Source organism: Chenopodium album, chromosome 25 (assembly GCF_948465745.1).
Source record: "Chenopodium album chromosome 25, dcCheAlbu1.1, whole genome shotgun sequence".
In the NCBI taxonomy this organism is placed as follows: domain Eukaryota; kingdom Viridiplantae; phylum Streptophyta; class Magnoliopsida; order Caryophyllales; family Amaranthaceae; genus Chenopodium; species Chenopodium album.
This window is the reverse complement of record NC_137858.1, coordinates 1475445-1495411: the sequence shown is the minus strand read 5'-3', so window position 1 is coordinate 1495411 and position 19967 is coordinate 1475445. Positions and strand designations below refer to the sequence as shown.

Sequence of the window (19967 nt, the reverse complement as noted above, 5' to 3'; positions counted from 1 at the left end):
CGCTCATAGGACTATTAGATAACAAACTAGATTTTTTTTACATTGTATGGATGTAACGCATGTTCAAAACTATATCATTGTCACATATGCAATTATACATACGATACACCGAGGGGATATAATAAAAAACATTAAAGTATACTATGGAGTAATGTCACACTAGTGTAGCACTAGTGTCAATTGTGTAGTGACTTTCCCCAAGTTGGAATTACCATTTTTACGCCAATAACTCACATGCAATGTTGCGCAATTTGGTACTTACTATTAATGTGTGTAAAACTTTGTTAGCTACTACGAAAACTCCAATTTTGACTACCAATCTGTTAGATTCCGGGAAAACTCCTTGGGTTGGAGTGTGTACCATTGAATAATATATATAGTGTTACAATACTAGTCCTAATCTTGTTAGGAAACCTAGTATGATAAGAATACAAACTATATCACAAAGATATACAAATATATCCTACTCTGCGACAAATATTATAATAATCCTATAATATCTATCACACCCCCGCAGTCATAGCGGGAGGAGGGCGAACGCTAAGACTGGACCTAAATTCCAGAAATAAATCTCGTGGTAGGCCTTTGGTGAAAATGTCTGCAAACTGATATCTAGTAGGAACATGCAAAACCCGAACTTGTCCCAAAGCAACCTTTTCTCGAACAAAATGAATATCCATCTCTACATGTTTGGTGCGTTGGTGTTGTACCGGGTTGCCAGAAAGGTAGATAGCACTGACATTATCACAATAAACAATAGTAGCCTGCCGTAGAGGACAGTGTAACTCAAGTAGAAGATTACGAAGCCAACATGCCTCTGAGACAACATTCGCGACGCCCCGATATTCCGCTTCTGCACTCGACTTAGACAAAGTATGTTGACGCTTAGATGACCAAGACACGAGGTTGTCCCCAAGGAAACAACAATAGCCCGATGTGGAACGTCGGGTATCGGGACAACCTCCCCAGTCAGCGTCAGTGTAAGTAACAAGTCGATGAGAAACAGTCGGATATAAATGTAAGCCGTGATCAATGGTACCCTGAACATAACGCAGAATGCGTTTCAATGCCTCAAAGTGAGGTTCCCGAGGATCATGCATAAAAAGACACACCTGTTGTACCGCATAAGCAATATCTGGCCTAGTGAAAGTGAGGTACTGAAGAGCACCTGCTAGACTACGATACAAAGTCGGATCCCGAAATGGTGGTCCTGCATCTGCACTAAGCTTTGACTTAGTGTCAACTGGAGTAGCTGCAGGTTTGCATGAGCCCATACCTGCACGCTCTAAGATCTCCTGTGCATACTTTTCCTGTGAAAGTAGCAAATAAGAGGGAGTACGGGTTACCACTATCCCTAAAAAATAACTCAACGGACCCAAATCAGTCATAGGGAACTCAGTTTGCAACTGAGATATGATCCCTGCACGCAACTTGTCAGAAGAGGTAGTTAATATAATATCATCAACATATAGAAGCAAATATGCCATATCATCACCCTGTCGAAGAATAAATAGAGAGTTGTCACTCTGAGAGATGACAAAACCCAATTTGATGAGAAAATTTGCAAAGCGTTGGTACCAAGCTCTGGGAGCTTGTTTCAAACCATAGAGAGCCCTGCGGAGTCGACAAACATGAGTGGGTGTTTTCTGATCAATAAAACCCGGAGGTTGGCGCATATAAACAGTTTCCTGCAAGTCACCATGTAAAAAAGCATTTTTGACATCTAGTTGATGTATCGACCACTTTTTAGCCATAGCTAAACTGAGAACAGTACGAATAGTGGCCGGTTTAACTACCGGACTGAAAGTCTCATCACAATCCACACCAATTTCCTGCGACCTGCCATCACATACAAGACGAGCTTTGTGCCTTTCAAGGTCACCATTAGACTTGTATTTATGTTTAAATAGCCACATGCAATTAACAATATTCACCCCCGCAGGCCTAGGCACCAATTCCCATGTCCCTGTCTTAATTAAAGCACTATATTCATCATTCATCGCCGCATTCCAATTATGGTCATGTAAAGCTTGTTTATAGGACTTTGGAAGGGGTGATTTATGAAGAGTGGGACCCGAAGGTTGAACTGTGAGGTTACAATATTTCGGGTTGGGTTTAAAAATACCACGTTGACTACGGGTGACCCGGGGCGAGGGAGGTGGTGGTCGAGTTGGTTGTATGGGAGGAACGCCACGCATCGGTGGCGGAGAGTAGGCTGCTGTGGCTGGGCCGGGGCTGCTGGCCGTGGGAGGTGAGGGCAGAGGGGTCCGCGGGCTACCCGCGGCTGGGACTGGGCTGCCGCAGCCAGCCTGCGGAGTAGCCTGCTGGACAGACGTGCGTCTGGGCTGGTGGGCAGGTGACACGGGGCTGGGCTGCTGAGCAGGTGGGCCGTGTGTGGGCTGTTGGATAGGGGAGATTTGTGGGCTGACAGGATTGGCAGTTGGGCCTTGTGTGTTTGGGTTAGTTTGTTGCGGAGCGTAAAGAATGGGATGCAACAAATGGGGTGAGGGTGTATCATCACCTAAAAAATCATAATCATGCTTTCGGAAATGAGCTAAGTTTCGGAATGGGAAAGTTGCTTCATCAAAGGTGACATGACGCGATATGATTATTTTATGTGTGGTGAGATCAAGACATCTATACCCTCTATGGTCAATAGGATAACCCAAGAACACACATGGCGTAGATCTAGGAGCTAATTTATGTGGAGCTGTAGCAGATAAATTAGGAAAACAGAGGCACCCAAAGACACGGATGTGATCATACGAAGGAGTTTTTCCAAACAAGGCTAAAGCAGGTGTATTGTTTTTAAGTGCTTTTGTGGGCAAAATATTTAGAAGATAAGTGGCCGTTTCAAGAGCATAAAACCAATACGAGGGGGGGAGAGACGCATGAAAAAGAATAGTACGCTTAATATTATTAAGAGTACGAATCATACGTTCAGCTTTGCCATTTTGTGAAGATGTGTGTGGACAAGAAAATCGGAAAAGCATTCCATGGTCAATACATTTTTGCTTAAAAGGGTCATTATCAAATTCCCTACCATGATCACATTGAAAACTTTTAATTTGACGCTCAAATTGGGTTTCAACATATTTTCGGAAATTGATAAAAGATTGGAAAGCTTGAGACTTGTATTTTAAAGGAATGGTCCACACAAAGTGAGTATGATCATCTAGTAAGACTAGATAATATTTGTGACCTTGAGCACTACGAATAGGGGATGTCCATAAATCGGCATGTATAATATCAAAGGCACAAATAGTAGTGTTATTTGAATTATCAAAGGGAAGTCGAGTGTGTTTTCCTAATTGACATGAATTGCAAAACTGGGAGTCACGCTCCTTATTACAATAAATATAATTTTTAGACTTAAGAAAGCTAAAAACTTGAGCTCCAGGATGTCCTAGACGACTATGCCAAGTAGATGGGGAAACAGCAGTGAGGGTAGTAGCAAGACAGGTTGACGGAGTGGACTTGGTGGTTTTGACTGGATATAGATCTCCCGAACTATCACATCTCGTTATTAGTCTCCCCGTACGAAGATCCTTCACAGAAAAACCAAAAGGATCAAACTCAATAGACACGGAATTATCAGTAGTAAATTTACGAACTGAGATAAGGTTCTTAATGAGTTGAGGTGCAAGGAGGACATCACGAAGGATGAGAGGTGTTTTAGGGTGGGGAAGGGAGCCATGACCATAACCGGTTACTGGAATACGATGACCGTTACCAACTAAAATATGATTTTTAGTGCTTAAATTAAACAGGGGTAAGAGATTACCAGCATTGTTCGTCATGTGAGATGTGGCACCCGAATCCACGTACCACTGATTGTCGGGATTTGGAAGTGTCATTGTAGAGAATGAAGAAGCCAAGTCTGTCGGAGTCATGGGCTGTCCATATTGGGCCGTATAGGCCTGCTGCGGTCTGGGCTGTCCAAGGATGGACTGTTGGTGCTGCTGGACCGGGAAAGGAGGTGGCGGTCTGGCCCAAGTCTGATGCTGAGCCCATTGCTGAAAACTGGCCCAGAGTTGCTGCTGTGTTGGGCCTGTTTGGTTGGGTGGGGTGGTCTGGGCCTGGGCCGTTTGGTTCTGCTGTTGCTGACCACGGCCTCTGCCCTTGCCTTTGGGTTTGCCACCCCGCCCTTTGCTGCTGCTGCCACGTCCACTGCCGCCACCACCCCTGCCGTGCTGATGCGGTGGCTGTTGCTGCTGCTGGCCGGTTGCCGCGGTGGTGGTGGTGGTGGTGTTGGTTGTTTGCGTGAGAAACGCTTGCCCGGAGTTGTCCTTTGCCGATTTTCGAGACTCCTCTAACAAAATTCTTGATCTTGCTTCATCAAATCCGGGTAGAGGTCGAATTTGAGTGATGGACTGAGCCACTCCATCATAGTCTGAGTCAATTAATCCGGCACAAAGACGTAACACCAAGGTTCTCTCGGACACGGGTTGACCAACGTTAGCAAGTTGATCTTTTAATTCCTTCAATTTCTGACAATAAGAAGACACATCTGGAAAATTCTCAACAAACAAATTGTTAAACTGATTTTCAAGATAAATAGCACGAATTTCACCATTGTCTTGAAAAATATTAGCGAGCCTATCCCAAGTTTCTTGTGCCGTGGCATTCTTGTACAACACCGTGCTTCGTAAATCTGCAGAAATTGTATTATAAATCCACTTTTTCACAATTGAGTCAAGGCGGTTCCACTGCGCCGTGGTGAGGTCCGTAGGACGAGATGATTTTGGATCTATATGGTCGATAACATTGCAGGAATGACAATGAATCTCAAAGAGTTCTACCCAACTACCATAATTCCCTTTGTCACGATCAAGAATTTCAGGCACCTCATTCTTGATATTGCTAATAGAATTAGCAGGGTGATAGTCGTTGGAAGGTGGAGGAGGAGGTGGGGAAGGTGGTCCATCATCTTTGGCCATTGTTAATTAAGGAAAAACAAAAGACAAAAGGCTGCTACTGGAAACACTCGTCACACTTGCGGCAAGAAGGACAAAGAAGGTAGCAAAAATTGGTGATGAATAACCACGTAAAAGAAGAGTGTGGCGGAAGAAAGGATCGGATTTTTTTAGAAAATTAAAAAATTTGTGGAACCCTAAAAAAATCTAGGCTGTGATACCATGTTAGATTCCGGGAAAACTCCTTGGGTTGGAGTGTGTACCATTGAATAATATATATAGTGTTACAATACTAGTCCTAATCTTGTTAGGAAACCTAGTATGATAAGAATACAAACTATATCACAAAGATATACAAATATATCCTACTCTGCGACAAATATTATAATAATCCTATAATATCTATCACAATCATCTTAATACCATTCTCTCCAATTTTTCGCACTATTTCCTTCTCGCTTATTATTTTCTTTAAGAAAAAAAAAGTTACAAGTAGCAAGACTATAAAATCATTCATAAAATTCACCCTAGAAAAGAAAATACTTTTCTTCCAACATGGTTCGAATTTATGCATCTTTGGAAGGTCTCCTTTGAAATCAAAGAATGTTTCCAAGATGAAAAAGACATTTGGTAAGCATAAATGTGGGCCATCTCTTACGTGACATGGGTCCCATTACTAAATAAGGAAATTGCTCTTTTTTTTTTTGTTGGATATATTGAGTAGTTCATTATGTTAGGTCAAAATGTCATGAATTAATGATAATGCTCGTTATTTTTTTTTTTTAAAAAAAAAGGTATTAATGAATCATTCAATTGGTCAGAGGTAATATATAAGGAACGTAAATTCACGTGAGATAAGCTAATAAGAGCAATTTTATGATGTGGGACTATCATCAACTCATTATCATAGTAGACTAGTAGTTGTTGATAGTGAATAATTATTGTGATTCTTTAGACAAGAAGATAATACAGCATACAAGTAGATGCTAGTTTGATAAAGAGTGATGCATGCTTCATTTCTTATTAAATCTTGGATATACTTGATTTAGGATGTGTGGCCTATAGGCCTTGTCTAAACCATTGGATTTTATTAAATGATGAATTTAGGGACAATTATTAAATGTGCAACCGTTGTATAATATATGACGCAACCAATAATCCATAAACCAATTAAACAAGTAAACAACTAAGTATTATATACTTTATGTTTGAGAAATAACAATCAAGTTATATATTTAGAATGCCTCCCGATAGGTGAAAACCAAAATTCATTTGATGATCAAGGGTGATGTATTTTAGCTTGTCCCTAAACTATTCATTTTTGGAAGTATGATGTAGCATGTGATCACCAATTTTTTGTCATATTAAAATTTGAACAAATTTCAACTGATATAGGCCCTGCTTTGCTGAAATCTGCTATGCTTTGTCCAGAAACTCAAAAGAATAGGCCTTACTACTTACGGAGTACTACGTACAAATCATAATAAACCTTATTATGACCCTTTAGGCTGTTACTTGACATGAGTTCAAAATTAAAATCCAAACACAAAAACTATTATAGAAGCCCGTTTAGATAACACAATAGTCCAGCCCAAAATAAAATAAAATAGAAAAGGCCCAATGAATAAAATTCTTAGTTCCATTTTTAGGGTTAGGTCGGTCTTACTATTTTTGTTATTATTAAAGCCCAAGAAATACTCTTCTTTCACCACAACTCCCAATTTTCTGCTTTTTTTCTCTCTCTCTTCCGACCAAGAACCAATTTAGGTTTTTTGCGTTTGTTTCAGGCAAGCTTCAACTATCTTCAATGGCGGACGATGATTACAATGACATGGATATGGGGTAATTTCTCCTTTAATCAATTCATGTTTTTTCGCGATTTATCGTATTTTTCTTGCTAATTACATGTTTCCGTGTTAATTATTAGGTTAGGGTTTGAGTGAATTGAATGCAATAGTTTATTGGATTTTGTTGTTGTTCTTAATGTTTAATCATCGTATTTTTTTCTGTCATTTATTTGCTGTTAATTTTCGTAATATTACGAGTCTTGAGCTGAAATTGGAGTGTGCTAATTTATACTCGATAATGTAATGTTGTTCACTTGTTTGTACTTTAATTTGAGTCGTGCTTCCCAATATTTGCTATGAAGTTTTTTAGGTTTGTTGTTTTGTAATTTGTTGTAAAATCTGCAATTATTTTTTTTGGGGAGTATTAACTTTTTAACAGTTGTATTCAAATTATTGAAGAAAATGTGGTTTCGAGAGTATAGGAGTATTTAGATACAGTCTTTAGCTAATGGGGATGACTAAAGTAGCTCAAACAAGTTTAGGTTTTCGTATTAATTGGTTTTGTTAATTCTTAATATAATAAGAAGATTTGTTGGTCATTGTTACCCTCAAGTTATATAAGGTAGAAGTTATCCTTTACAGCTCGATGTATCTGTGAACCACCGTTTATTGCGAGATGCGAGGAATTTAGTTTGTTGAATTGTGTGTTCAATCATGGTTTATGTAATACCACTAACTACATCTTTTATCACTTTCTATTTTTCTAATGAACAAACTTTGCAAAGGAAGACCTTTTTCACAATCGTTTCTTTAGTTCTTGAGCTGTTGTGAACAATTTTAGTGGCAATGATGATAAATGTCTAATCCCAGCTCTTTGAGACCTTTTGTAGGTCCGGGAAAATACATATGTTCATTTTGTCTGAGCTATAGAATGTATTCATTTTACAAATCACACATTTACCCTTGCAATAGAAGTAAAAGAATTGGAATAACCCAATTGTTGAAATGTGTGTTCGTTGTACCGCCTGCTCTCCCCACTTTTTACTGAACAAACATTACCTAATTGGAGATCCTTTTAATCTGTTTTTGTTGCCTTAGTTTCCATTATATTTTTTTTATCAATGCGAAGATGACAAATGTCTAACCCCAGCTCTTTGAGGTCTTTTGTAGACCCGGGAAAATACTTTGTTTTTTCTGTCTGAGCTTTAATAAAGTATCCAATTGCAAAAATGTTGCATACCTTATTTTCTCAAAAGATGAAAATGAGAGGGAAAGAATTAGAGAGACTAGTTTTGTAATGTTTGTTCAGCAGTTGTGTTTAAATATGCATGCGCCATTTACTGACTTTTTCAGAAAACAAACTTAGCATAGGGAGGCCCTCTAACCCACTCTTCATTTTTGGGTTTTTTTAAGGATGCAATGATGACAAATTTCTAATCCCAGCTCTTTGAGATCTTTTGTAGGTCCGGGAAATAGATATGTTTATTTTGTGTGAGCTTTAGAATGTATATATTTGTAAGAGTAGAAAAATGAGAAGCAAAGGGATAATCTAATGTTAAAATGTGTGTTCTTTCATGGTTTTACAATTAAAATAACGACCTTTTGCTTACATCTTTAAACAAGCATCACTCGGGAACTACAATCCAATATCTGTTTAGTAGCTTTTTTTTTTTTTTTTTTTTTTTTTGTATTGCGATGATGACAAATGTCTAATCCCAGCTCTTTGAGATCTTTTGTAGGTCCGGGAAAATACTTGTTCATTTTGTCTGAGCTTTAAAATGTACAATGGATTCATTTTAATAAGTTGCAAAACTTGCTGCAAAATCTGATGAAATGTATGTCTGCCTGGTTTCTATCAAAATAACAAACAAATCTCCTCCTCCAGGAATTGAATTAAAACATGGATTTAGAGGATCTTGTGTATCCACTTTCTTTTTTGAGTTGATTTTTAATTCGACACATCGTATCCCAGCCATTGAAGTCTTGTGAAGATCTGGGAAGTGGTTGTTTTCTTTTGTTAGAATTGTATTTATTTGCACATAACACTCACCATTCTCCGCATAAGAATAAATAAAAGGGGAAACAACTGGATAGTAATGTATTAGGTTCATTTGCAATGGTAAATAGTAATTACACCACTGTACGATTGAAGTTTGATGTTTTGGGTTAATCGTGGGCTATTTATTTGTATTACTTGTTGCACTCAAGACTATAGTGAACAAAAGTTGAAAATTTCATGTTCACTGATTCAAAAATGGTGGGTTGATTTACAGGTATGAGGAAGAGCCCCCGGAGCCTGAAATTGAGGTAAAAAGTCTTTAACTATATGACTAAGTCTTGTTTCATGATTATAGTAATAGCCCACTCATCTTGATTTGGCACTGTATTTAGGAAGGGGAGGAAGAAGAGACCTTACAGCCAGATGATGACTTGAATGATCCTCTTATAGAAGGTGAAGACAGAGAAGGGGAGGCAAAAGAGAAGCAGCAGAGGAAGACATCTAAATACATGACAAAGTATGAGCGAGCTAGAATTCTAGGGACACGTGCACTTCAGATCAGGTTTGTACAACTAGACTGTCAATTCATTAATAAAAAAGTGTGTTATAGAACACTGTATTTACTGATCAATGGAATATTTATGGCTATGCAGTATGAATGCCCCGGTCATGGTTGAATTGGAAGGTGAAACTGACCCACTTGAGGTGATTATTTTTCTTTGAACCCTTTATGCCCGATCCTTTCTTATTGTTTCTTGTCACTTCCCTAACATATGCCAAGGTTGAGAGAGAGGGGGAGGGGGGGGGGGGGGGGTGGAATGCTCTTTCAGTTCATAGCTTTTTAAGGAAATTAATAACAAATTATTCAGAGATGTGATGATTAGCCGTATCAGCATGTTGCAGTGAGGACTAGGATGGCATTGTTTTTTTGCTTCTTGGTGCAATGACTTGTAACAGGGAGGTGTTGGGGGGGGGGGGGGTGATTCTTTGCATAAGACTTCAGCCTTCTCAGTGTGTGCTCTTAACTTGCTTGCCTTTCTGAGATCTGGGAGGACCGGAGGATTATTCTGCTTGTTTGTATGGAATATGGATTCAGTTTGTCAGTTGTTTCTTTTTCCTTTTTCCAAAATAATTTCTAGCTAAAGTTATGTATAGAGGAAATTCTCATGAGAACTCAAATTCATGCAAACAGTGAATCATCTCTTCCCAAAATTTAGTTATTCAAGGCATTAAATTTTGTGTTGTGGGGTCTGAGATGCCATCAAATTTCTTTGTGCATTGATGATATTGAATGTTTCTTTTCTTTATGGGAAATCAGATTGCTATGAAGGAACTTCGACAGCGCAAGATACCATTTACTATTCGTCGTTACTTGCCTGATGGAAGGTACATCTTTGGTTGAATGCAATGTGTTATCTCCATTTGTATTTGTTTTAATTGAGAAACATAGAATGGTTAATTTGATCGTTTTGTAAATTCTCTACAGTTATGAAGACTGGGGAGTGGATGAATTGATTGTTGAAGATTCTTGGAAGAGGCAGGTAGGAGGTGACTGAGAGAGCAGAGCTACTCTTGAAGTCATTGCTATTCGGGTAATATTAGCTAATATTAGCTTTGAGATGGCTTGTGGATATATGGAATTTAGAACATAACAGCCATGGAATGCTATTGTGAATATTTTGTTAACTTAATATGATCAATGTAATAGCTGTGGATTTATTAGCTTAATAAGTAGTGCTGCCATCGTCGTGTTTGGGTCTGATATCAGATCATCGGTCCTAGTATCAATTCGTGTAAGTGGACAATTGATGACTGGATTCTAGCCTTTCTAGGGTGCTTGTTTTACGGGGTATTCGGACTACCAAAGAATTGGAGTCTGAATGAACCTAAAATCATATTTGTATCGTATATTCACATGGACAGTGCGTTCTTGTTTATTGATTTTGAGATCAAATATATTTTCTTTAGAACGTCAACTCCATAGTCTGATAATGAAAGCAGTAAATACGTGTAGTATGTATTATTGAGTTGGTCCTATAGTTAGATCTACACTTACAAGATACACGTATGTCAAATCTTTATAGATATATAAATGAGTATAATGTCCGAGGTCGGTCGAATTTTGGCTACATTACCATTTGGATTTTGGATACAGCACTGCCAAAAAAAAATTGGTTGGCTGTGTTGCAATTGACAAAAACAATCCAACGCTGTATGTGTACCAATTATTGATCTACCAAATAAGATAGTTGTGTAAGGATGCTTAAGAGAGTAAAGCTTAATCCCCATATAATCGGATTTTCTCCTTTGTAAGAAAGAAAAATACAGTATACACTACATTTAGCAACTTTATGTCTAATTTGTAACATATTGCTCCAAATGAAATAATACTAATTTATTTAGAAGGCAAAAATTATTATTATGGAAGATTTTTTTAATCTTGAATGTTGTGTGTTTTCTGATAGAAAATCTTGAATGTTATTGAGATAAGATAGATTGAAATCAGAATGATATTATTAAAAATGTTACAATGTATATATGCATATGCAAGTTGTTCAGAATTATTATCCCAAACAATTGATTGTTATTGTTCAAGAATTCAAATTCTAAACGATTGTCAAGAGTTTGTTTTCATTCAATTCACTCAATTAATAATCAATCAGACCAAAAATTTATCAGGTTCATGTACTAGTTGTACATTAAATCTTTTCAGTCACACATGCCTTACTCGTAATTGTAATTTGTATACGTATACGGATAAAAATCTAAACATAATAATTCAAAGAACGCATTGTTGTGATTCGATACGAGAAGACGTTGCTTGCCTCTTGCATGTTTGGTGAGGCTCTCAATTAGTCTTCTGACTAGAATTCTTGTATATCCACTTATCCATTTATACAAGCTTATTACTCTAAGAAGTATGTCACGTTTGGTTGGTTGGGGACCTTGGTTATACATAACCCTAAGTTTTCTTTGTGATAATAATAAAGTTTGTTGTTTCTTTTTGCTACAATTGGACCTACTCTTATTGTTAGATTGCGACACAAATATTTTGTTTTCGATTAATTTATAATGAAAGTGACACTTAATTGAACCAACACAAGCATCATGAATGGTAAGAATTGGTTATTGAGGAAGACATTTATCAAATTTTCGATTTTTTTAGTACACTTGATGACACTTTGGTGAAAGTAGGTTTACAGTGAAAAGTGTTAACTCTATTAATTTTCATAAAAATTGTAACAATTTGACTTTTGTCGATCTATTTATACAGTACATTTAAATCGATCACATGTATTAGTATGTTATTATAAAATAATTTACAACACTAACCATTGTTATTAAAATGATATCGTTGTAAATTTTTATTATTTTTCCCATAAATTTTTTTACAACATTTTAAATTTACAACACTAACCATTGTTATTAAAATGATATCGACCAATGGTTAGTGTTGTACTTATATGCCTTTTAATTTATTAATGATTAATGTTGTAATTTTCCCATAAAATATGTTGTATTTTTATCCCAAATATTAACCATTAAGCATATTTTTAATTAATAAATGTACATCCTTTTTTTAACATTAATTTTTTTTTCTGAAATGAAAGTTTATTTTCATACAAAACAATAGGAAGTACTAGTATATTAGTTTGAAAAGTTGCACATGAATCTTTCTTAACCTTCCCGTTCTAAGAAACTAGGAACAAACTATCTATCTTGTTTTAATTCTTGTTTTAATTTACAACAAGTCGGCATAATTGGTAGTCAACTAGTCAATAATCATATAATTTAATACAAATAATTTTGATTTCCTCTGAAACATGGCAGATATTTTATATATGTGGCTCAAGTGTGTAGCTGACTATTACCACGTCATAAATTCAATTAAAAATCATTCAATTATTTTTGGTATTTTTTTTTTTTTTTGTGTTGTTTAGACAAACACATAATGGAATAGCTTAGATCATGCTCGATAATGCACAATAATTCTCCACTTCTAGATCTTTTATTACCCTAATTATAATAATAAGTTTTGTAGATTAAGGTTTTGTCTGATATAATTGGTGCAATCACTACAAATAATATCTACTAGTAGAAATAACATATAATTTTATTTATTTATTTATTTTTAATAGAAATAACATATAATTGCAAGTAGTGTTTAAAAAATGTTTGGGTATTAAGACAATTTTCTATAAAATTCCCTTCTTTATTATATTGTTAAATAATATTACTCGTATTTTATAACAATTAGGCACAATGATATACATAATTTAGATATTGTTGATAAAATTAAAAAGATAATAGTCATCAAAGACCAATGATCAAGTCATAAATTTTTTGACTTAATAGTTATAACTTTAAAGACGAAACTTACAATAGCTTAGATACTTTGTACTACGTATATTTTATGGTCAAATATTGTGCCACTTAGTAAAGTAGCTAGTCTCTTAATAATAATTAGTTCTACTAATCTAATCCAAAATTTTTCTAATAATGGGCCTTTACGCCTTGTTGGCAAAGCATGTTCACTTTATGTTTTTCTATTGTAGGAAAAGGTGGCCTAATGTTCCTTTGCCCTTAAACTAAGATGAAAAGACACCTCTTGTTAAGAAGTGAATGTGATACAAAAATAAAATAAAAATGGTTAGTAAACATCTGGAATAAAGTGGAAAATTTATAGAATAAATTAACTTTTAAGTGGTTAGATTCTCTTTTTCACACGAAAGCAAAAGGAACAATTAAAAATAGATTAGAGAGTTAGAAAAGTGTAATTAATTATCCTAAAAATAATGTTATTGGGGGTAATAGCACTATAGAATTGGATAAGATCAACTAAGTTTTGTATTATCGCAATGTGAATCAAATAGTTGCTTAGATTCGCCACATAAAATGTTTGATGACATTTTTGTAATGTGTATATATAGTATAGGAATATATTGCATAATATGTGAATACAAAATTATGTAATACGTAAACAAAGTGAATTATCTTAAATCTAGTACGTATTGCATCCTCTATGGAGCAAAATTTTGAAATTAACTTATTAAACTGTTTTCAATATTCTTACTTTCTTAGCTAGGTGGTGAGTCAACTAAAGACGGGTTTTCCTATTCTTGAATCGATTTACTTGGTTCTACTTTGAAACCAAATAATATTCCCTCCGTTTTTTTTTTAAAGTGACACACTTTTCTTAAACGGTCGTTTTTTTTTAAGTGACACACTTTCTCTTTTAGAAATTCCTTACATTTTAATAATATATCTTCACCCCACTATCTCTTACTTTATCATTTCTCACTCCTTTCATGGTCCCCACTTCCTCTCACATTCTTTTACTTTATCATTTCTCACTCCTCCAACCTACCCCACTAACATCTTATTTTATTAAAGTCAATAAAATCTCCTAAAACTCCATGTCGGTTAAAATGTGTCATTAAAAAAAAACGGAGGGAGTATGAACTTAAGAATCGCCATTGGTTGGGACTTGAGTAATAGGTTAAGCAAGTCTAATATGGAGAATAAATACATAGAACAAAGAATCAAATCGAATGAAAAAAGTAATAAAATGAAGTGGATATTAACTTAATTAGTTAAATTTTGTAGATGATACATAAAATATCATTAGACTGGGCATTATTTACATTAGTCTGATTTTTTTCTACCAAAAAGAAAAAATTATTTAATTGATAGTCTATGTTTTCTATCATTACAAAAAATATAAAAAATTGCTATCCACGAAATTTAAATGTCGGCCTCCTTATCCGAGTATGAGTATAGTTAGTGCTAGACTGCTAGTGGCATATATACGTAGCGTACTAAAACAAGCCTACTAATTAATTAAGGGCTACTTCCAAGTAAATATCTAGGGATTGATAGGTCCCACTTTGTTTAATTTATCCTTCGTTGTCAACCCGCCCTATCCACGAACACTCGCAATCTTCATGTATGTTAAGATTAATTATTTAGACGATATTATCAATTGGTTTTAGAATGAAACTCCGAAGTTTATATGTGATCAAACTTTCTTTCGTCGCTTATACTTAAGAATCCATTTAAGTTTCATTATCTATCACTATCATTAGCATGTGGAAAACAGCCATGTAATTAAGCTTGTCTTATTGTCAAATGTTTTAGTTAATGACAACTGGAAATCTAAACAGTTAAGTACCATGATTGATAGTGTCTGACTTTGTTTCTTAAGTAACATTATTGTTTTTAATTTCTTCCCGTAATTAGAAAATATTGAAGAGTTTCTATAAATTAGGTGACATCTGGATGTTTTAATTAGCACCTGGATTGCATTATTATTGATACTGCCTATAATTTCGTCTTGGACATAATTACGCTCATCAATTACCTTTACTATGATTATTAATATAAATGCTAGATTTGATCGAAATATAATAAACATTATCCAAGTACGAAGTATATACGGAGTATATTTTCACTAATCAATAATAATATGTGAGTTTACAACTAGCTAATTTAATTAATTAGTTAATTACTACGGAGTAGTGTATAGTAGTATAATTAATTATTTTTAGTACAACTAGGAAATTCGTTGGAGTGCACGCAAATTCGTCATTAAGAATATTCTCATGTAGTCATACATACTTCTAGTAACTAAATTACACTTCATTCCTTTGTCAAAAAAAAAAAAAAAAAAAAAAAAAAATAAATAAATTACACTTCATGGATGATGCACTTGTAGTTGTTCCCTTGTTTTTTCTATTGGCCAACGTATGTATCAATGTATTGTAGTGTTTCTTATTTATATACATACTTCTACTTTTCATGAATCACCATTTATTCCATTTGTTTCAAAATTTTCAACCTAATTGTCAAAATTGACTTTCTAACCTGAATTTCTAAACTATTGACTATCAAATTTTATACTACTACATAACATGTGATGTGGGTGTGATGAAATAAGAAGAAACATATAAGATAAAATTTTAGCAATTTGCATGGTTTAGAATCAGCTAAAAATTAAAGAAGTACTTCGTATATGGAAGCTAAGGTATGCTTCCTAGGTCAAACAACCTGGTAACTAAAACAAAAGTATGCAGACTTGACATAAGGCATGACCCACAACCATCTTTGCAAATCTGATCTATGAAAAATTGATAGATAAATCATTAACACAACAACTTGTTTAGAAAAAAGATGTGTAAATATGTCATATCTCATTCATGAAGACTAATATTCCTAGAGGAAATATAATATGTCCAATTCAATATGTATTTGTTTGATTTTGAATTTGATTGTAACCTTAATATGACTTTAAATTTATGAATTTATTAATTACATAAATATCTACAAGTAATAATAAGGAAAACAATAATAGTTCATCATCCAATAAGCCAATACATATATTAAGTTGAAGAGAACGTAACCTTCTACCTACGCGTTTAATGATACATTGATACCGAATGACCCTTGTGGCGACTTTAGTGAGGAGGGTTATAGTCACGCAAATTCCAAAGGGCGTGACCGGTACAAAATATTCGACCAAAATAGCAGTCATATATAAATCACAAAAATATGGATAAAGCCTACTTTATTTATAACATACACAACCATTTTTCTCCTCTCCTCCAACAAATCACATTTCCCAAAAAAATAAAAAATGGGTGCCGGAGTTTCATCGGAATCCTCCACCGACGGCGGAGATTCGCCGGGAAGTCTTCGGAAACTTGAAGACATACCGGAAAGTTGTATAGCTATGGTGTTGGGCCACTTTGACCCGCCGGAGATTTGCCGGTTGGCCCGATTAAATCGGGCCTTTCGTGGCGCTTCTTCGGCTGATTTTATCTGGGAGAAAAAACTTCCTACGAATTATTCATTCATAGTTGATAAGATTTCTGAATTGAATCATGAAAATGAAAATGATGATGATATGAAGAAGAAGAATTATGGTAGTATTAATAATGATAAATTGATGGGTTTAACTAAGAAGGATATTTTTGCCCAACTATCTCGTCCAAACCTTTTTGATTCCGGCACTAAGGTGATTCATAATTTCATATTCTCTAGCTTCTCTTTTTTTTTTTAGCTTAATTTGTCGTAAGGGTTATCGTGCCCTTACTAATTGTTCGGAATTTATAGTCACGTTGATAGCGTAATTTGAACATGTTAACAACCAGACACGAAATTTAAATCTGGTGGGAGGAACTATTACTATATGTTTTATGTTTGTTTACTGCTAATTTAATTCTAGATGGTGATATTATGTTGGAATATGTTCTGAATTCTTGATAGTTGATCTCAATGCTAAATTGCTAATTATTGAGTAACAAAAGAAAAATTGTTAATTAATTAATCTAAGAAAATGAAACTATAAATTATTAGTGGTGTTGTTTATAGTTATAATAAACAATTTACTTTTTGTAACAAAAGAACAATGAATACATTCACATGTTCTTTAAAAAAAAAAAAAAAAAAAACTCCGTATCTTACTATAATGGAAAAAAAGTTATAAAAATTTGTAAGATAAAGGTAATAATGTCATCCACTTGTATATTTGGATTAGTTTGTTGATTTGTACAAAATTATAGCTAGGTTATAATAGGAGTATATTTATTGTTTATATTTAGTGTTGAGTACTTGAGCATGAGAAGACTCATTTGCATCCAAACTTCAAGCTGATAGAGCAATGCTGTGAGGGCGCGTGATAGAATATAAAACCAATCGTGAGACTCTAAGTAATCCTACCATCCCCTAGGTTTATTTTTGGTTGAATAACTCGAATTGGTTCTTTGATGATAGGCTAAAAGATTTTTTTTTTTTAAAGATTCATGAATGTGTTGGTGATAAATTGTCAATTTAATCTTGACTTATTTTACAAATATGCGTTTTTTTTTTCCTTCAAGGTCAAGTTTGCTTCATTGTACTTTGTGTTAGTTGTACATGTAGAAGTCGAGTTTAGTGAGACGTGAATGCTGGATTAATCATTCGAAAATGATAAAAACAACAAAATCTTACCTTAGTCCAATAATTTTATGTTAGGATCTGTTTATATATGTAAACGGACAAGATCAAAAAAAATTTACATTACGTCAATCATAAGCAGTCTTTTGTATTATTGGAGGAAAAGAGGGATTGTACGTACAGGTGTTTTATATAGGTTAGATGTTTCACTCGAAATTGATGTCTTTCTTTGATATTTTCTTGTATGGATGTTGATTTATGTCAAAGAATTGCAATATTGTTGATAAGCTTTTTTGCCAATAAGGATAAGATTAAGGTGCTTCACCAGAGAAGCTAAAATGTGTGATTATTAGGAGTACTGTAATACTAATATAATGTCATTTTCGATGTTGACAAACGTGTGAAACTTTTGTGGAGTAGAGCAAATCATTATTAACAATGATGTTTGTATATTAGCCGTCTATTAGGCTGTTCTGATACACAGATGTTTGGTTTTTCTGAAATTCCTGTGAAAATGATACTACCTGCTAGATTTACTTAACGTTGTAGATGAATTGATTGGTTATGAATGTTCTTACATCTATCAGTCTAGAATTGTATAACCGCCTAATAAAGACATCATCTACTCAATTAACTCTGTATGAACTTTTATACTGATTTGTTTTATTGGATTCTGCTTGGTAGGAAGTATGGCTGGACAAGAATACTGGAGGTGTATGTGTGTCGATATCATCTAAGGCCTTGTCAATTACTGGCATAGATGACAGGCGGTACTGGAATCACATTCCCACCGAGGAATCTAGGTGAGCTGCATGCTTTCACATCTTTGGTTTCATTCTGAATGTATTAGATTCAGATTTTGTCACATTTATCTTTCAATCGAATTTGGTCACATATTGAAGTGCCCTTCAATATGAAGTACTCCCAAGTGTTAGACTTGTATATTGTATTTAACAAAATTCTATTTTTTTTTTGGTTTTTGTTTAAAATGAAGAGTCAAGTTTCTATATCTATGTTTGAGTGTAGATAATTTGACAAAGGGGCTTAGGTGAGATGAAGGGGTGTAGTTGCTGACCAATCTGTTGATATTAGCCCCTGGTATACCGAAATCAGCTTGTTAGTATGTAGAAGTCGCCATTAGTTTCATGAATTCCAATTTTGTGTTGCTAGTCAATGATGAAAATTCCCATAGTAACAGTAAGCTAAGTTAGGTACTTAGGTTCCTTTTATCTTCCCTGTCTGCTATTAGAAAGTTAATACAGCGTTTTGGAATTGAACCAGTTAGACATCAGACTCTGTTTTTTTTCCTAGAAAAGTTGTTTGTATGAATGTTAAAACGGTTATTACTTTGACATTTTGGTGGATGCATTGTTTGAAAACAAAGGTTTTCGTAGTTTCTTGCTGTCACATTCAGAATAAGCATTTAGGAACTAAAGTCATCGAAAAAATTGTATCTGATACTTGATCAAAATCTGTTTTAAGTTTATTAGACCATGTGCGGTCTGCCCCTAGAATAATGAAGAGAACAGATTGAATTTTACGTAAAGAAAAAGAGGGTGTGGGGGGGCACTGAATATGACCGTCCATCCCATAAAACACCGAATGCGAACAAGTATAGATATGCTGTCTAGAAAGTTTGATGAATTGGTGAATATATTCCTTCATTTAGACACTGTTGATGTTTGTTTTTTCAATTATTGTGTAACTGGTACGATCTTCTGTAGTTCTATTATTGATAGTAGATATGAAATGAAGCGGTTGATTGATTAAATTTCTTTTTTGCTAGTAGATTCCAGACAGTTGCATATCTTCTTCAGATTTGGTGGTTTGAAGTGTGTGGGGAACTTGAATTCAAATTCCCAGCAGGGACATATAGTCTATTCTTTCGAATCCAGCTAGGCAAGTCCTCTAAGAGGTTTGGTCGTCGCTCATGTAATGTTGAACATATACATGGATGGAACCTAAAACCTGTCCGATTTCAGCTGACAACATCAGACGGTCAGCATGCTTCGTCAGAGTGCTACTTGGATACTCCAGGATCATGGATCCTCTACCATGCAGGAGATTTTGTCATCAAGGAACCTGATAAATTGACAAAGATAAAGTTTTCAGCTAGGCAAATCGATTGTACTCACATCAAAGGTGGTCTATCTTTCGATTCTGTCATGATTCTACCCAAGAGTATAGCCCATAAAGTTAGATAAATTTTCTTAGATATGTCATATAGTGAGAAAAATGATAGAACTATACAGAGTAGTGGTTCATCATAGTAGGTTGGTTGTATATTTATATAAGGGCTTTTTCATGTACATAGTCAAGATGTCTGTTTTT

At 34.8% G+C, this 19967-nt stretch overlaps 2 protein-coding genes and 4 non-coding genes across 6 annotated transcripts; all 6 read left to right on the top strand.

The window, feature by feature from the left end:
* Positions 1 to 6624: 6624 nt before the first annotated feature.
* LOC145614369 (DNA-directed RNA polymerases II, IV and V subunit 6A-like) lies at positions 6625 to 10678 on the top strand. Its single transcript, XM_081669417.1, has 6 exons — positions 6625 to 6758; positions 8977 to 9010; positions 9095 to 9264; positions 9356 to 9407; positions 10021 to 10088; positions 10189 to 10678. Exons 1-6 carry the CDS (start codon positions 6724 to 6726, stop codon positions 10256 to 10258), a joined length of 429 nt encoding a protein of 142 aa, XP_081525543.1. The 5' UTR covers positions 6625 to 6723; the 3' UTR covers positions 10259 to 10678.
* Positions 7540 to 7634, top strand: LOC145615878 (small nucleolar RNA snoR69Y). The gene has a single exon (XR_014107453.1). It is a non-coding gene; the product is annotated as a small nucleolar RNA snoR69Y (small nucleolar RNA).
* LOC145615882 (small nucleolar RNA snoR69Y) lies at positions 7820 to 7914 on the top strand. The gene has a single exon (XR_014107457.1). It is a non-coding gene; the product is annotated as a small nucleolar RNA snoR69Y (small nucleolar RNA).
* LOC145615881 (small nucleolar RNA snoR69Y) lies at positions 8113 to 8204 on the top strand. The gene has a single exon (XR_014107456.1). It is a non-coding gene; the product is annotated as a small nucleolar RNA snoR69Y (small nucleolar RNA).
* Positions 8389 to 8480, top strand: LOC145615880 (small nucleolar RNA snoR69Y). The gene has a single exon (XR_014107455.1). It is a non-coding gene; the product is annotated as a small nucleolar RNA snoR69Y (small nucleolar RNA).
* A 5606-nt stretch (positions 10679 to 16284) lies between the features above and the next one.
* Positions 16285 to 19967, top strand: LOC145614291 (F-box protein PP2-A13-like). Its single transcript, XM_081669319.1, has 3 exons — positions 16285 to 16716; positions 18321 to 18439; positions 19426 to 19967. The coding sequence occupies exons 1-3, from the start codon at positions 16336 to 16338 to the stop codon at positions 19838 to 19840; spliced, it is 915 nt and encodes a 304-aa protein (XP_081525445.1). The 5' UTR covers positions 16285 to 16335; the 3' UTR covers positions 19841 to 19967.

Coding starts and splice junctions, on each gene's coding strand:
- LOC145614291 (XM_081669319.1), top strand. CDS start 16,336: ATGGGTGCCGGAGTTTCATCGGAATCCTCCACCGACGGCGGAGATTCG. Junction 16,717..18,320: donor TTTTTGATTCCGGCACTAAG/GTGATTCATAAT, acceptor TCTGCTTGGTAG/GAAGTATGGCTGGACAAGAA. Junction 18,440..19,425: donor ATTCCCACCGAGGAATCTAG/GTGAGCTGCATG, acceptor TTTTGCTAGTAG/ATTCCAGACAGTTGCATATC.
- LOC145614369 (XM_081669417.1), top strand. CDS start 6,724: ATGGCGGACGATGATTACAATGACATGGATATGGG. Junction 9,408..10,020: donor GTGAAACTGACCCACTTGAG/GTGATTATTTTT, acceptor ATGGGAAATCAG/ATTGCTATGAAGGAACTTCG. Junction 10,089..10,188: donor CGTTACTTGCCTGATGGAAG/GTACATCTTTGG, acceptor AATTCTCTACAG/TTATGAAGACTGGGGAGTGG.